This window comes from Galleria mellonella, unplaced genomic scaffold (assembly GCF_026898425.1).
Source record: "Galleria mellonella isolate WM207_F2 unplaced genomic scaffold, CSIRO_AGI_GalMel_v1 utg36, whole genome shotgun sequence".
In the NCBI taxonomy this organism is placed as follows: Eukaryota; Metazoa; Arthropoda; class Insecta; order Lepidoptera; family Pyralidae; genus Galleria; species Galleria mellonella.
In genome coordinates this window covers 2,813,294-2,829,751 of record NW_026442086.1, presented here as the reverse complement: position 1 = coordinate 2,829,751, position 16,458 = coordinate 2,813,294, and the positions used below count along the sequence as shown (strand labels likewise).

Sequence of the window (16,458 nt, the reverse complement as noted above, 5' to 3'; positions counted from 1 at the left end):
AGGTACCAACAACTTCTATTCACTGGATATACCTTAATCAAACAAATATAAAGAAAGCAAAGGATCCTTCCTTAATTGTCTCTACATTTGTTTATGTATTTTTTATGCAACTTAGAATGACAAGCGAGCTGACGGCCCACTTGATGAAATGTAATAACCGTCGCCTATCTATAGACATGAGCAGTACCGTTGACATAACAAAGTATACTATTTCACCTATAATACCCCCTTCCCCCTCTATGCGTTGTCATTCTTGAGAAATAGTGTTATGCCTCTGTACCCTGTAAATTCACTCATCCTTCAAATCGAAACACAGCCATGCACACAACAGTTTCACGATTGAAACACCAATGGGACAGAGGTACCCAAGCAAACGACTTTTATACAATACCTCCCTCTGGGAGATATCGAATAATTTAATAAGTTTTCAGAATAAGAGCACAGAAAGTTATTTTTTATAGCGCACCTGAACTTAGTCTACTAGTTCCTTTCTAGGTTAGGTAAACAAAACCAACAGCTAACTATTTGTATTTGCAATGATTTATTATTAGGGCTATAATATTAATCATTATTTTCACCGGTACCTTTCCTGTACTGATTACCCAAATTGAATTATTTATCTCTAACTACACTGGGTTGGCTGGAAGAGATCTCTTTCAGAGATAAGTCCTCCCTTGCTAACAAGTTGTTAAACTAATCGTCGCATGTATTGTTTAAGTGCAATAAAGAGTATATATATATATATATATATATATATATATATAGTTCCTCCTTTCATACTAACGTACACAACGTATACTACGTAACAGACCACAAATAACTTTAGTGCAGCTCTAAATAGTACTAGGCAGTTGTATCAAACCTAGGTTGTAGCCAACTTAGAGAAGGCAACCCTGAATGAAAATGAAAAACTGCAATGCACCCATTGCAGTATATTTTCGCTCATATTTCATATAAATCAAGTTTCATTAAACATTTTATAACTGCAGAATTCAGCAGCGGAATATTAGTCTAGAAACAAAACATATCTTATGAAAGGCCATTACAATGTTTGATTATTTTTAGTTTCGTTACTTATTTTACTAATAACTTCAAAAAGAAGGTTATTAATTCGGATATATTTTTTTTATGTTTGTTGCCTCATAACTCCAACCGTTCTAAATTGATTTGAGAAATTCATTTTTATCTGAAAAAATATATTTACAGATTATAGTCAGAGAAATTTTATCAAAATCATGAAATCAAAATAACATATTTTGCCACAAATGAAGTCGGTTTTTTTTTTTGTGGTACACATTGTTTATTTTTATAGCACGATATATGCCCACGCCATCCTGAGCGAACAGCGACAACATGGTGTATAAATGCAATCAACCGAAAAGAGGATTTTAGATCTACTTTTATATTTACTAAACATTAATAAGAATATTTTAATTATAGTAATACTACAGAGATCAGAGTCTAGGATTTGAAGCCCATAATTTGCGATCCAGAGCTTAATGACCTGTGATTTACTTACAGGCCAATATTTTTGCTGTCCTCCTTATATGGCAGGTAGGTGTAGGAAATAATAAACAATAATATATCACAATGGGTCTCGTACGAGCCCCCGCCCGAACATCGCCCAGAGGTGTGGTCTGCAGCGGGAGACTTGCAGTCTAAGCTTTATTGCGTACATCACATCTCTCTCTTATTTCAGTATTTATAGGTTTAGATGACATTCCGATCTTTAGACATAAGATATAACAGTAGCTGTGTTTTGTGGTTTATATTATATTTACATTCAGATACACGTTACCATGATGGTGCCATGGTGAAATGAAAATCAAACATATAAAATACAATTTGTTTTATTTTTATTTTAGAAATCATATATTATAGGAGTAAAAAAAAAGAAAATAATACGAAGTATACAATTGACGACATATAAATATTTTGAAGAACAAAAAAAAAAGGATTTTTCTTACAAGTTCATATTTCAACAAGTTACATATGGTTGTTGCTAGAATTTGATTTCGACTATAACTCGAAAGCCGTTTGTCTTATGTTATTCTCTCAATAAAAAGTTATATCATTAAAAAAATTAAACAAAATACTGATAAACAACTCATATTAAACTTAACAATAATTATGAATTTTTAAGTTGTTACTATTCAAATAATAATAACCATGAGAACACTTTATAAAAGTACTACTCCTTATGTTGTAACTAATAATTGTATAAGTAGTCCTTAACAGTTCTTGAGGTGTTAGGATTTAGACTTTTTAAATGTTTCACTAAAGACAAGATGGAACCACTCTACAACCGAATCATATGAGCAGACCATTATGCTATAGTACAGTAGACTAAAGTCTTCCCTTCGGTTGCAAAAAACTCGTGACCAAATCGATTAACGTTTGACGGAGCCTCTGGCGTGCCAGGTGTTTTTTGTTAGTATTACAACACTATTTTGCCAGCAGCATTGCTGTAAGTGTTGCAATACCATTCAGGTCATTCACAGCGATTTACGGAAGAGGATGGAAGCTGAGCTGTGTCTGTGAGTGCGCGAACAATAAGTTCAACTGGGAGTCCAATCCCACGTTGAATACTTTAACAAGTTTTGCTACAGAATTTCCTGGCTCTTTGCGCACTAGTGCTACTCCTGACACCTTCATCAGATGCACTTCAGAGTCCACAGAGCCTCCACCTGTTGTAGCCAGTTTCACATGACAAGTGACGTCTACATGAACGTATTTCTCTACAATCTTTCCGCGTTTGTTGGGTACATCTACAAATACTGTCTTCTCTTCAACTTGTGGTAAATCAGCCCTGAAGACGCTTGCTTCTCCGAGTAGACCCTATAACAATACTAATATTTAGTGATGACCTTGTAAAAAATCAAAAATATATAACAGGAACTGCCAAGGTTCTTTGGCAAAATGCCAATGTAATATGCAATTAGAAATTAGGTTTACTCTGCCAAAATAGTAGTCTCGTAAGTTATGCTATTTAAAACATCACGTGTGGTGTAAACAAAATATCTGTATCTGACTATTCATTACAGTTATTACGTTTTACTAATGTAAATAAATTACATTTAAATCTAATTTATATTCTGCTTACCCCATTTCCGGTAATAGTGAATTTCATGCCAGGATGTATGGCACGAGTCTCCATGCCCATTCCCTCTGGGTGTGAGTCAGACCAGAAGTAATGTTCTGGAGTATTGAGGCTATCGGACTTGAAGGTGATACGTTTGCCGTAACCCATGCCAATAGATTGCAGTAATAGACTACGGCCTTCGAAGAGATGGTGCCGGCTACCAGCAGGTCTCACGCGGTAATGGAAGCCAGGGATGATACGTGGGTCAATGTATGTTCCTATAATTTAACAGAGGAATTTATTTATAGATTTCTTTCGAGTTTTTATGAAATTATAAATAAAATAATTATTTCGTAACTAATTTCTAGTTAACTACATAGGTAGTTAATTAGGAAATTGGAAGAAGAAAGGATCTTTATTTATAAGAATTTAGTATAATATAACAAGAATTCTCTCAAAATATCAAAACCATTTGTAAATAAGTAGGTGTAGATAGACAATAACAACAACATCAAATATCAAATTTATTGTTTAATGTCTTAATAACATCAAAATTTCAAAGAAGTATTTTTTCCTCTCATTTCTACTATAAGCCCTTGAACTTGGTATATTGATAAACGACATATTTTTATTTTGTTTAAACTGAAGATCGTTGGCCATTTTTAGATCATAAAATATAGTTAAGTTATCAATGAAAGTAACACAAGTGTTTTCCAAGGTATAAAATTGAGCATAATTTTATTTTTAACTATTATTGGATGATAATTTGTTTATGTATAATCAGTAAACAAATATTTTCTGCATAATGATTTCTTTTCATCACAAAAGTCGAATCAAGAAAATTCGAACAGATAACTATAAGGAATTCTTCCCTTCCTTCAAATCAACATATTATTCCAATTTCAAATAAAATTTATATTATTATATGACAATTTGTCATAAGCTCTGAAAATAAAACACATGATTTATTACCTATAACGGGAAGCTCGTATTTCTCGAGGCCAACAACGCAGTATTGGCATGGAATGTCTTTAATATCGTTGCCGTTGACTGTAATTCTTCTAGACGATGACTCAATGCCTGGCTTCAGTTCGTATCCTTTCCTCAGTTGTTTGATACCAATAGCTACGTTTACCACTCTCTCTACAGATGCTTTGCCTCGACCTTTTTTCAAAATAGCAATACCAGTGACTGGAACTAGTTTTGTAGCACCATCATTCTCATACCACTCCACTTTGCACAGTGTATTGATTTTCACTTTTTTAACAATTGCTCCGTCATCGCAAATCTGTTGATCCAATTCAACTTGGTTTTTCTGTAAAGTAAGTTAAAAAAAGTTGATTTCTTTAAAAAAAAGTACTTAATATTTATTAACTCAAAATTAACATCTTGTTTTACAAACATGTTTTAATGAAATGTAATTTGAATTCTAGTATGAACCAGAAATATGTGACTTATTAAAATTATATAGTTTGACAAAGTACATCTCTTCCTTGTCACATTAAATTCTCTACTTCTATCATCATCTTACTACCCTTATCCCAATCATTTGGGGTCGGCATAATATGATTTTATCCATATAACAAAAATATTTGGTTTTTAGTTTTACGACCGGCCACCTGCCTGACGTCAATCCTCTTTAGGAAAAATTCTCTACTTCTATATAATTATAAATTAGAATAAATCAATGAACAAACGTTACCTGCTGTTGTACAACTTCCAAAATCCCTTGAGGTTCATGGTTGGCATCATAGATAGTAAACTTATCTCCAATTGAAACAGCTTCAATTTCAAAAACAAATCCTTCTGGCCTGGAGTCAGTCCAGAAATAATTGTTATTCTCATTCAGCGTGCAGTCATGAGGCTCGAAGGTGATTCGTCTTGCGAAGCCTCGACCAATTGATTGCAGGGTAAGTGCTTTTCCATCGAACAAATATCTGGGCTTCATCGATAGTGGGGCAGCATCTAGAGCCTGAAATATAAGAGAATGATATAATACACTGCTCTGTAAGAAAATTATCTACTTCTTTTTCTTTTTTATTTTCATCACCTTTGAATTAAATTTAAACAGTTGCATTACAGAAATTACAGAATTTATATTTTTTTATCATTGTAACAAATATTTTTTTGCATTTAACTTTGAAAACACAAATGTTGTCAATTGTGATCAATGCTATGACTATTTTGTTGGCACGACAAAATGGTATATTTAATGTTACATAACAAATTATGAATTTGAAATGAATGGATGTGATGAATAATAATCATAACAACATCACATCTCTTAGCAACTATATGAATAACATGGCGTGACGCCCTTATGAATGATACTTATGGTTTACCTATTTGCACATAACATGCTCCAGCCAGTATGTCGTTTTCGACCTGTCGGGTCACAGCACGCAATCTTGAGTAGGTTTGTATTCAACGCCGCACTGGGCGAGGGTCTGAAAAACTGGACGATCCACATACCATCGCCTACACGACAAGTGCACACAGCTAGTGGCCATAGATACGTGTTAACAGTGTTGAACGTTGATAATATTTTCACTCTGGAAATGTCAGCAACGGACACCGCTACTCACTGAACTAACCCACTACCACTATTCAAATCTAACCAATCTGTGACTTTTACTGAACTGCTGAAACAAGCTAGCGACATTCTTAGGTTCTTAATGAGGTTGGACCCATTTTTAAAACATTGACTTTAATGGAAATCAGTTTTAACAGAGCAACAATTCTTTAAACGTCTCGTAAGGTTGCCATTACAATAGTTGCATAAAAATTTTAAGAGGTTACATTTGGAGCTTATGTACCTAATATTGGACAATTTATAATACAATAGATTTTTCTGTTAAACATTTCTGCAAATTACGAACTAGAAATGTAAGAAACAATTTTGACGTTTGACGTTTTGGTAATGTGTAAACTACGTGTCCTAACTGTTCTACTTGTTTAACCATTTAGACAACATGACAACCTTACTTATAATTGTGCTTTATACCGTACATTTCTTGTAATTTGTTTTGATATAGATTATCAATTCTAAATTTATCGCTTGTGGTTGAGTTTGTTTGATACTCTGCGAATAACCATTTGTTATTCCTATCTATATTACTGTAGATATTATATAAATATTAAGTATCTGACAAATAAGTTCTAGTCTTAAGAATATTCGCATAGTCCATGAACATTTTTGTAAGATATGAAAAACTCACCATCCACTTGATCCTGAAAAGGACAAAACCTTACAAAAAAGTTCAGAAGATAAACCACAAACGATTTTTTATTCATAAATAGGAATCATGTATTAATATTATATTATTCTCAATTAAATTATATGATCAATGTTTATTCACAAATAAAATATATGGAAACAGCACAAAATAGAGTTTAAAGTAAATTGTTCATTGGAAGTCCAAACTCAGTTTATACCTGTTATATTTTACTTCGTGCGTAGCTGTTTCTTTCGCAGTCCAGTTCAGTCGAATAATTTTGCCCAAAAACTAATATGGATCTTCGTAGTTTTCCTGTTCGTTTCCCATGTATGAAAGGTCCACATTGATGATATAAAAGCGTATTCGGTTATGTACAATATATTCATCGATGGATTAAGCAACATTCAATATCTGCTGAGGAATAGTCGTATTTTTTATTATTATATAATAAAGTAAATATATTTGAAATGTGGAAGATTGCACGTTTAATTAATTAGATGCAATCTTCAACACTTCTTTTTAAATCAATCCGACGATTCCCCACAGCCTATGCTTTGTGATACGAGAATTGCGACATCAGTAAGTATAAAATTAAATTACTCGTCTCACCTGCATAGGTCTGACTTTATATCTGAAGCCGGTCCTGACACGGGGGTCGATGTACACCCCGATTACGGGCAACTGGTGCGGAGCCAGTGGCGGTACACGGTACACCGCGGGCACATCTCCCAGAGTACTCGCATCAAGCAACACCACCTTATCCCTCGAACTGTCACCCCAGTAGCGTTGACTTGGCGCTTCTTGTACCTCCTACAAAAAATTATCACTCAATAACGCAGTCAACCTTCTACATTTGAAGGTACACTTGTTTTACTCACTTCTAAAAAGTCTACAAAAAAACTTTCCTGTTCCTCGTAAACTACTTTACCTAACATTGCCATTATATTATATTAATATTTACAATAAGAAGAAACAATGACTAGTCTATTAGCCGCTACAAGACGGAATAAAGAAAGCTCATCTAAACAATTCAAGTCCAACTAGGTAGCTATTTACAAATTATGTATATGTATCCCACGCGTCATCTTATTGCCTATCGATCTTGCCAAGAAAATGCCGAGAACAACAATTGCGGCACTATAAATGGCACTAAGTACGCATATTATAATTAATTTTAAAATATAAGTAGGACAAATTATTAAACGTTATTAAAAATTTAATTGATAAAACCGATAAACTAAAATGTAGCAAGTTATAAAAAGTTTCAAAATAAGTACCGATTCTCATAATTTAAAAACTCTATAGTATTACGAACTAGGTTTCTTTTTCTCAGTATATGTACTTTCATAAATATAATCATTTGAAGATTTTTATTGAATTAACTTCAATTGACACAATTGATCATAGCCTTCGTAGATAGATAGAGACCTATTTATACGCAGCAAATAGCTTCAATTTCTTGTGGTCTTCACAATCAAGATACAATGATTTATTGATTGTAGTAACGTAATTGGAGCAAAGTCCATTTCTATTTGTACATTTAGGTACATAGTTCTATTCCAGCACGTGAATAGTCACTACAAGTATTTAGTGAGTAATGAAAAAACTGTGCATATTCTGAATACCAAAGATTATGAGTCAAACTCTTTACATAAACAATGTTTATTTGAAGCCGTACAATGACCTGAATGTTATTACCTTAACGTTTTTAATTAAATGAGAAACCAGCGAAGCACAACAAGTGCATACCAGAAAAACAATCAAATCGACTGATTGGCACTCATTCACATAAGTGTGTGCAAGTGTTATCACACGTCGCATTGTTTATATGTAGTCTAGACACGAAAATACGACTCACGATATAGATAATAACAATATAACAACGAATCGCAGGGGGCGTGAGTGTGACGCGGTCTTGTAATTAGTAAACATCCCAAGAATCAATTGTAAACATCCTTGCGTTTACAAAGCATGTTGAACACCACTTCAGCAAATTACTTTTTCAATATTAAATTGCTTTTTATACTTACTGGTACTTCCAATCCGTTGTTAACATCTTCACCATCACTCTCACAGTCACTGGTTGTGGGCACCAAAGATTTCGTAGATCCTTCCGCTTTCTAATGAAGTAAAAAAAAATATTATAAATACACAATGGGAACTTTACGCGATGTAAACTAAAAAAAAATCATTAAATCCAACGTTAAAAGCTTATCACGTTCCTTTATCTTGATTTGTTAAGCATTTATCTCAAAGATTCAATAGAGTAAGTTTGCATTTGGACCTATCTTGTGTCTCTTAAATCAACAAGCAAATAATACTAAAGATTATCTGTTATCTCGAATAAAGTAGTACAATTGGAAAAATATATATAAATAATACTGAAATGAGGCTACGTAAATCCTTGACTTACTCAACTCATCTCATTATTTTATTTCTTTTCAATAAATAACATTGAGTATTGACATAATTATTTGATTTATTTGATAAAATATATTTATGTTTTATTATTGAATATATATCTTTAAGAAATTGCAGTGATTAGGTATATTACGATTATATACGTAGTTAATTAATTAATTCAGGCCAAAACATTGCTGTTTTACAGAAGAAATATAAAAAATAACGATGCCTAATATACTTATATCAATATCGAACAATGTCCATCTATTTTATTCATTATCATAGGTTGTTTGTATAAAAATTGAAGTAGAACTTTCTTTTTAATAATTAATTAATTCCTAACTTTCTCTCTTTAAAATTTATCATTAAAAAAATGTATTTCATTTCTGTAATTATTTCATACCTTTTTACATAAGAATGAAACTATTTTTCAAAAGTAATCTACTATGTAAGTTGTTACACACAAAAAATGTATGTGGGCATGATGACGTCAAGCGTCCAGGTAGATAAAATGTAGGTCGGGTTTCGAGAACTCTGGTCATACATTGCCTAGTCTAAATACAGCTGCCACGTAATTTCAGGAATAAGATAGTATTGCTTCTATATTCATAAATATAATATTGTATTGGTATATTGTTACTGATTATAAATGATGGATAACCATTTGACGAGGACATTTTTTCAGCGAGGTCAATGTAGGTAATGACCTTCTTCTATATTTAGATTCTGATACCATTAAATTTTACTATAATAGTGTATTAATCCGTTTCTAGTGGCGTAAATCTCTTTAGTATAAATACAGTCCCCCTATTTTTAAAATAAGTGGCCTAATATAATTTTAATATAATAAATAAAAACACCAAATAAAGTAAAAGTTAGTTTGTTTGTTACTTAGGTTACTTTTTAACTCGATCAAACAAAACCTGTGCCCCAGTAACGCAGACGAAGTCGCGGAAATTGCTAAATATTATAATTTTATGTATATTTACCAGAAACAGAATTGATTTTATTTATTTATATATTTTTATATATAAATAATTTATATATTTATATATATACTTTTGCATACATTAAAATATATCTACAGGGCGGATGTAATGCCTGATCGTATTCTCTACATACATTGATATATATTTAAAATATTTTATTAATAGTTAATTTTAAACTTCCGCATTATTGAGACGTATTTTATATACATTATCGAGGCTTGACCCGATGCGATTACAAGTAAATAGTACCTACATACCTGATTTATATTGTTGACGTATATATAAAAAAATATTATTAATTTTATACTGTTCTACTACTAATATTTATATATAAGAAAGACGTTATTTGAAAATATTTGCTATATTTTACAATCCGGGAATATGATTGAATGTCAGCATTAATTTAACAAAAACTTATTTATAAAGACTTGATCGATAATTCGTATTTATAGATATGTGGTATAAATAATCAAGAGCACGCAACCGGTGCAATGTACCCAATTAATTTGGCAGCAACGATAATGACGAAGCAAACATAATATATTGCTCTAGTAAGGTGTGCAAAATTGATCCCGTGACAACAGTAAACTTATGCTATTTAATTTATTAAATACTACGTTTATTTTACTTTATTTATGGTGTCATATTTCGCTGATAGCGAGTTCCAGCGAGGGGCCATATTAATATGTTAAGGTTGTAAACTACTCAATATTCGGTAGACGTTTGGTCGAATACAAGTACCTTTTTCCTGCGCAATAATCCACCACTTTTTACAAATCCTTTTATTCACAAAAACGTTGAACTTCATATAAACCTATTTTAGCTATTGAATTATTATATTATTATAGCTGTTTTGTCTTTTTCTTTTACAATAAGTTCCTAATTTGAAAGGAAAAAGGTTTATATGTATAATACATGCATAATATTGTAAAGAAACACTGAAAAATTTAGTGGTTTCTAATCTGACGTGATGTAATGAGTACCCGCGCGAAGCTGGGGCGGGTCGCTAGTATATAATATTATGAGATCAATCAGTAACGATTATAATATTTACTACGTAATTTATTTAAAAAATATGAATAATTTTTGTGTCTCTACACTAACCTGGACATAAGATAGGGTTTCTTCGACGAGCGCTGGTTCCTCGGCCAGCGCAGTGGCAGTAGAAGTCCCAGCGAGACGAGCCCGGGTCATGCTCCAGAGACGCTGGAGAGCCAAAGGGGTTTCTTCGGATTGCATCTCAATAGTCTGACCAGCGAGCATTATAATTTCTTTTCAGGTCTGTAGGAAAGAATTTGATGTGAAACAAAGATAGACAGACTATTTTTATTATTTATTATTATAAAATATTAATAATTTAATGCACGGTTCCATTCTAAGTATTTATATTATAGAAGGGCGTTATTTGGAAAATATTGCTATGTCCCGTTCTAATCCGAAAATATGATGAAATGTCAGCAATTTAACAAAAACTTATTTATAATAACTTGATCAATAGTCCGACTAGCAAATATTATAATTTCTTCTCAGTTCTGTAGAAAAGGATTTTACGTCAAACAAAAATCGACTACTTTTATTATTGTTTATTTGTTCATTAGTGCATGTATATATACAAGGCGAAATTAATGCTAAAAGCATTCTCTCCCAGTCAATCATAGGGAATTGTTACTTGTATAAATTAGGCGACTGTGAAAAAATGACGATCAATTATTTTTCCTCTTTTTTTTTCAACTACACATCTAGTATATTGCTATTACGTCGATTCTGAACGTATTTTCACAATTATTTTTACAATTCAACGTAGTTTACTCCCAACTTGGCCTCATTTCAATTTTGTGACGATTGAAACTGTTGAATTGAAATACCACCTGTGAAACAAAACCTATATGTAAATGCGCGATTCCACGGTCTAATTTCAAATAATTTACAATGTAGGGTAGGTCGCCTCATACCTATCGGTTTATGTCACAAAAAGTTGCTTTGTTTAAGCAAAATGTATTTGTATATTAATATTCTTTTATTTTATTCTTCGTTTATAATTATTCCGATAACACATAAAGGTGTAAAATAGAATTGTTTGGTTGAAGCGCATTTTATTTATCGTTACATGTATTACGTAATACTTTTTAAAGATAAAATTGAAGTAGGTTTTAGTATTTAACTAAAAATATATTATCTTTCATAGTATGAGTATGATTACGTAATAGACAATATTATTGCGCATTTGTCAATTTTTCTTATTATTAAGCAAATAATGCTTTTAAATAATGCAGAACTTGAAATGGTCTATTTACAGCAGAGAATAATTGATATCTGGCTGTAATAAAAATGGCTCATTGAGACATAATTATCATGTCATCCACTGTTGAATGTATATCTCTGCCATAGAGAACAAAAAATAATCCTGTATAACCAGCGTTCATAGACTCTCTATTTCAATGAATACCTTGAATAGTACCAGTAATATGACAGAAACCATGTATTGATTTTTTAATCACTTTATTTTTTATCTGCAGAAACTAACTAAGGAATAGAAATAAAATGGACCCGTTTGATTGAATTATTAAGGTAGCAAGAAGTGACAAATCCGCGCAACAATCAAAGCAAATCCACGCTCACAATATTTGAAGTACAGCCTCCTATACCTGAACAAGAACTGTGATTTTCGAAACTTACTCTACCTAACATATTAAGTACAGGTACAGTGACACTAAAATAACAGTACTGCATCAAGTTATTACGGAAACTGCCAATGACGTCGTGAATCATTGGTAGGTACCTATGAATTGTAAATATTTTATATATATTGAAATTAAGATTTTAATTATAAATACTATATAAATAAAACAACAGATTGCGTAATTATAAATAACGGTCAAATACCTCAATTTTTGGTTATGTTCACGTTTATTTTTATCATTTGTATTGAATGAACAAGTTATTGATCTCTTATATTTATAGCAAGCGCTTACATAGTATCTAAGTTCTACGTACCTTAATGGTTTTAATTAACTTTCTCAATTAACCTAACTCTCGTTAGGATATATATATATATATATATATATTTTTTTATACCACGCGCGCGTGAGGTGGCTCTCGGGAAACAAGCATACGGCCCATATTGATTATTAAATAAATATCCTGATGGTAAGCGGTTAAATATTTAATGCTAGCTGTGTATGTAGTAGCTTTGCCTGCGTAAATTAGTACATAAAATATCCCATGAGCTAAGTTATAATATGTTATATTACGCTTATCTGTGAACCAAATTTTATGAACTATCCTGCAATACCAGAGAATATTATAATAATACGATTTTTAATTTTTTTTTTTAATATATCCGCTTAGCTCTCTATAAATAGCGCGTTGCCGACCCAAATGAAGACACACAATAACTTTTTTTACTTTACCCCACCTTGAAGAACCTTTTATTATTAAAATGGATTCTCCAAAAAGAAATAGATACTTTCTTAGGGTTTATGAGTTATAGAGTATTTATCTGTATTAACCTAATATCTAATATTGTATCCATTACTAAAAGGAAAAATGGAAAACGTTTTGTAAACCGGTTTAAACTGGTTAAAAAACCCGACTTTACCGGTTGCTACAGGGAAAGCCTATTTTCAATAATGGAGAATGCTGCATTTACGATGATATAAAACGTTGCACTCAACTTCCTCATGAATTTATTCATCCATAGATACCTATTCAAATTTGAATCAATGTAACTGAAGAGACGTCTTCACCGTTTCTCAATTTAATAATTTTGTCTTTCATTATATTTGTTAATGGCGTATACCATCACTGGAACGTTAATATTAACTGATGCTGTTTTTGAATTGATACCTATTCTATTGTATTTTTATTTACTCTACTATTTATTCCTAACTGTAATCGTCATCTATTTATAATTCTTTCCTATCCACACAAGAATTTTCTGAATCATCTCTGTGCTATATACTGAAATCTCATTATAGTGTAAACAGTAACGTTGTGCCACACAATCCCAGCTCGAGCTGAGAACCTGTGTAATGAGAAATCATGCACCGAACATCTGGAAGCACAACCCAGAACATCCAATCCGTACCAATTCAGATGTTCTTTTCCTTAAATGGTTCGACCGGGAATCGAACCCGGCCTTATTTAATCAAAACAAAGTATTTACCATTGCGCTACGGAGGTCGTCGGAACAATTAATGAGTTCCAGTTCAATTCCCGGTGAGTACCTACTGACTCTCACGGGAAAAGTAATCATTATAAGCAATAAATTGTTCTATAAAATTATGAAACTTTTTCATAATTTATACATTTTTATAAATACAGTTAAATTATTAAGTTTCATAAATACGTATTATTATTTATTTTGTCATATAACCAACTATCTAGAGTAAAAAGTTTAAAGTTAACATCATACCACAATTTATACTCCTAAACAATCGGTTATTTGGTTTTTAAACTTTGTTTAGAGAAGTAATTGATTTATAGAAAGTGAATTGAGATGTAATTCCCTCGACCTAGAGACGAGAGAGAAAGCGTTGAAACCACTGCAGTTGAAATTGTCGGCCATTTTGCCGATACAGCTCCATCCATAATATTACTAGAATATATGTACTACAGTTAAATCACTCTCTATAGTAGATGCAGTAATAGGGGAAATAATTATAATGTGTAATTATTTTAACCATATTATATTAACATTATATGTATAATAATACGTTATCTATATTTTTATATGTATGCATAATAATTTCCATCTGTTCATTGCTGAAACTTTAACATACTTTGTAAATTTTATTTTTTCATTCTGTAACTTTTTTGAACACTTACCTAAAGAAAAATTTATAATATAACAAAGCGCGTCTAGCAGCTGTTGATATTTCTCGAAACAAGAAGGTTTTCACAATCAGATATAATTCAGAAAATGTAGTCACAACTGTTGCAGCGAAGTAAACTATAATACTTGGAGATATGGCAACCGTCACAATGCGCCGCTTGAACTGAACTGAGGGTTAATATTCAATGTGGATGTATTTTAAATAAACGGCACTACCCAGCTGAAGTACGAAGTCTCGTGAGAAAAAGGATGGCTTTATGTGCCGGAAAAACATTGAAAGGAGATGAATATAGGAGCACGCACCGGTCGCGTGCGTTTCTAGACATTTACTCACACAACGAAATAAATTACGCACGCGTAAAGGCTATCGATGCGTCGGAATACGTCGAGTTCGACGTCACTGCCCCTCTTTCAGTGCGAAGTTCGGGCAAGATGTTAAGTAACAAATTGATAAAGTTTCCTGAAACTTTATGAAACCGAGTCACGACAACGAAGTGTTAACTTTTTCATCTAAAAGGTTTCACATTATTCCACAAGATATTTTTAATAATGAATCATATCCATGAAAAAAACAGACACCAACTGAGATAAAAAATATCGAATCTAGCTGTTTCTTGCAGTTTTGCCCGCGTGAATCAGTATATAAAATATGTGTGTTAAGTTAGAACATATAGTAACAAATATCCATACTTGTTCACAAACTTTCACATTTATACTATTAGTAGAATTTTAACCCGTGTTATTTGTTTTATTTTACGTATAATTTAAGATTTTACTTCACAAATAATTATTAGAATTAGGTACCAACAACTTCAATGAAATTAATTTACTACCTACAATATTTATAGTATAAGATTAATTATTATGTGAATAATCGTGTTAACTGTCAATTAATTAATTTTTTTTTTATGCAAATGTTAAATTTTAATAGGACCTGGACAATTGCATACCAGATTTAGGCAAATTGATTCACCAATAGAGGTAAGTAACACAGCTCAAAATTATAGTGTATTAATATAGATAGGAATAAAAGAAAAAAAAAAATTTTCTAAATCGATTTATAAAGAACGGCGTTCTGAGGGAACAAACATAAAAAAATACAACCTAACGGAAAAGGGGAACGAAAACCTTCGCCTTTTTCTAAAACAGTTGAAAAATAATAGCGGACTCAATATGTATTTATTTCTTTTATTAATAATTATTAAAAAATATTTTCGCATATTAATAATATTTGTAGAAAAAAAAAACTAAGTAGATCTAACTATCATCATAGATCTACTTATTTTTTTTAGACTTGGTTAACATTTGTGGTTTCCTGTTGCAATTCGAGATTTAGGTACAAATACTGCGTTGGTACATTGGTTTAAAAGAAAACTCCACATCGCTTCAACCAAAATAAACTGCCGAGTTGATGATGCAAAAACCAGGAATTACAAAACGTCAATGCACCGAGCTAAATAAAGATGGCTCGAATTCATCTAACAAACAAACGGACACATTCACATTTATAATATTAAGAGGATTTATGAACTCTTTCTTGAAACAAAATTATATATTATGTAGGTATTTATATGACTAATCTATCCAGTATGTTTCCTTTCCTTATTCACTACATAAAATTCATACAAATTGATATAACTTACTCATTAAAAACAATAGATAAATAGATATTGAATGATTAAGGCTATGTTTGACAACATATCACGATTTCAGATAGTATTTTCCCGCATTTCATTAGACACAAAATGCGTAATCTGATAAGGTAATGTTTGTTGTCGAGCTTATCTTGATAAGTAACTTGATATATGACAAGCTTATATCCTAGAAAGATATCATTTGTAAATTCTTAAATACTAACACAATAATAATGTACTCCTATAATATCATTATTAAACAAAATATTGTATGACGAGCAATAATTCATTTACATAG

At 31.6% G+C, this 16,458-nt stretch overlaps 1 protein-coding gene across 2 annotated transcripts; it reads right to left on the bottom strand.

Annotated features, from left to right (window-relative positions):
- Positions 1-1,834: 1,834 nt before the first annotated feature.
- On the bottom strand, positions 1,835-14,708 carry LOC113520698 (uncharacterized). Of its 2 annotated transcripts, XM_026906105.3 has the most exons (8): positions 14,520-14,708; positions 10,797-10,973; positions 8,331-8,420; positions 6,910-7,110; positions 4,785-5,054; positions 4,055-4,397; positions 3,104-3,360; positions 1,835-2,838 (listed from the first exon to the last, which is right to left on the bottom strand). In XM_026906105.3, the coding sequence occupies exons 2-8, from the start codon at positions 10,953-10,955 to the stop codon at positions 2,506-2,508; spliced, it is 1,653 nt and encodes a 550-aa protein (XP_026761906.2). In that variant the 5' UTR covers positions 10,956-10,973; positions 14,520-14,708; the 3' UTR covers positions 1,835-2,505. The 2 variants fall into 2 exon arrangements, with proteins under 2 accessions (XP_026761906.2, XP_031766002.2); XM_031910142.2 differs by lacking the exons at positions 8,331-8,420; positions 10,797-10,973; positions 14,520-14,708 and adding an exon at positions 7,179-7,320.
- Positions 14,709-16,458: the final 1,750 nt, after the last annotated feature.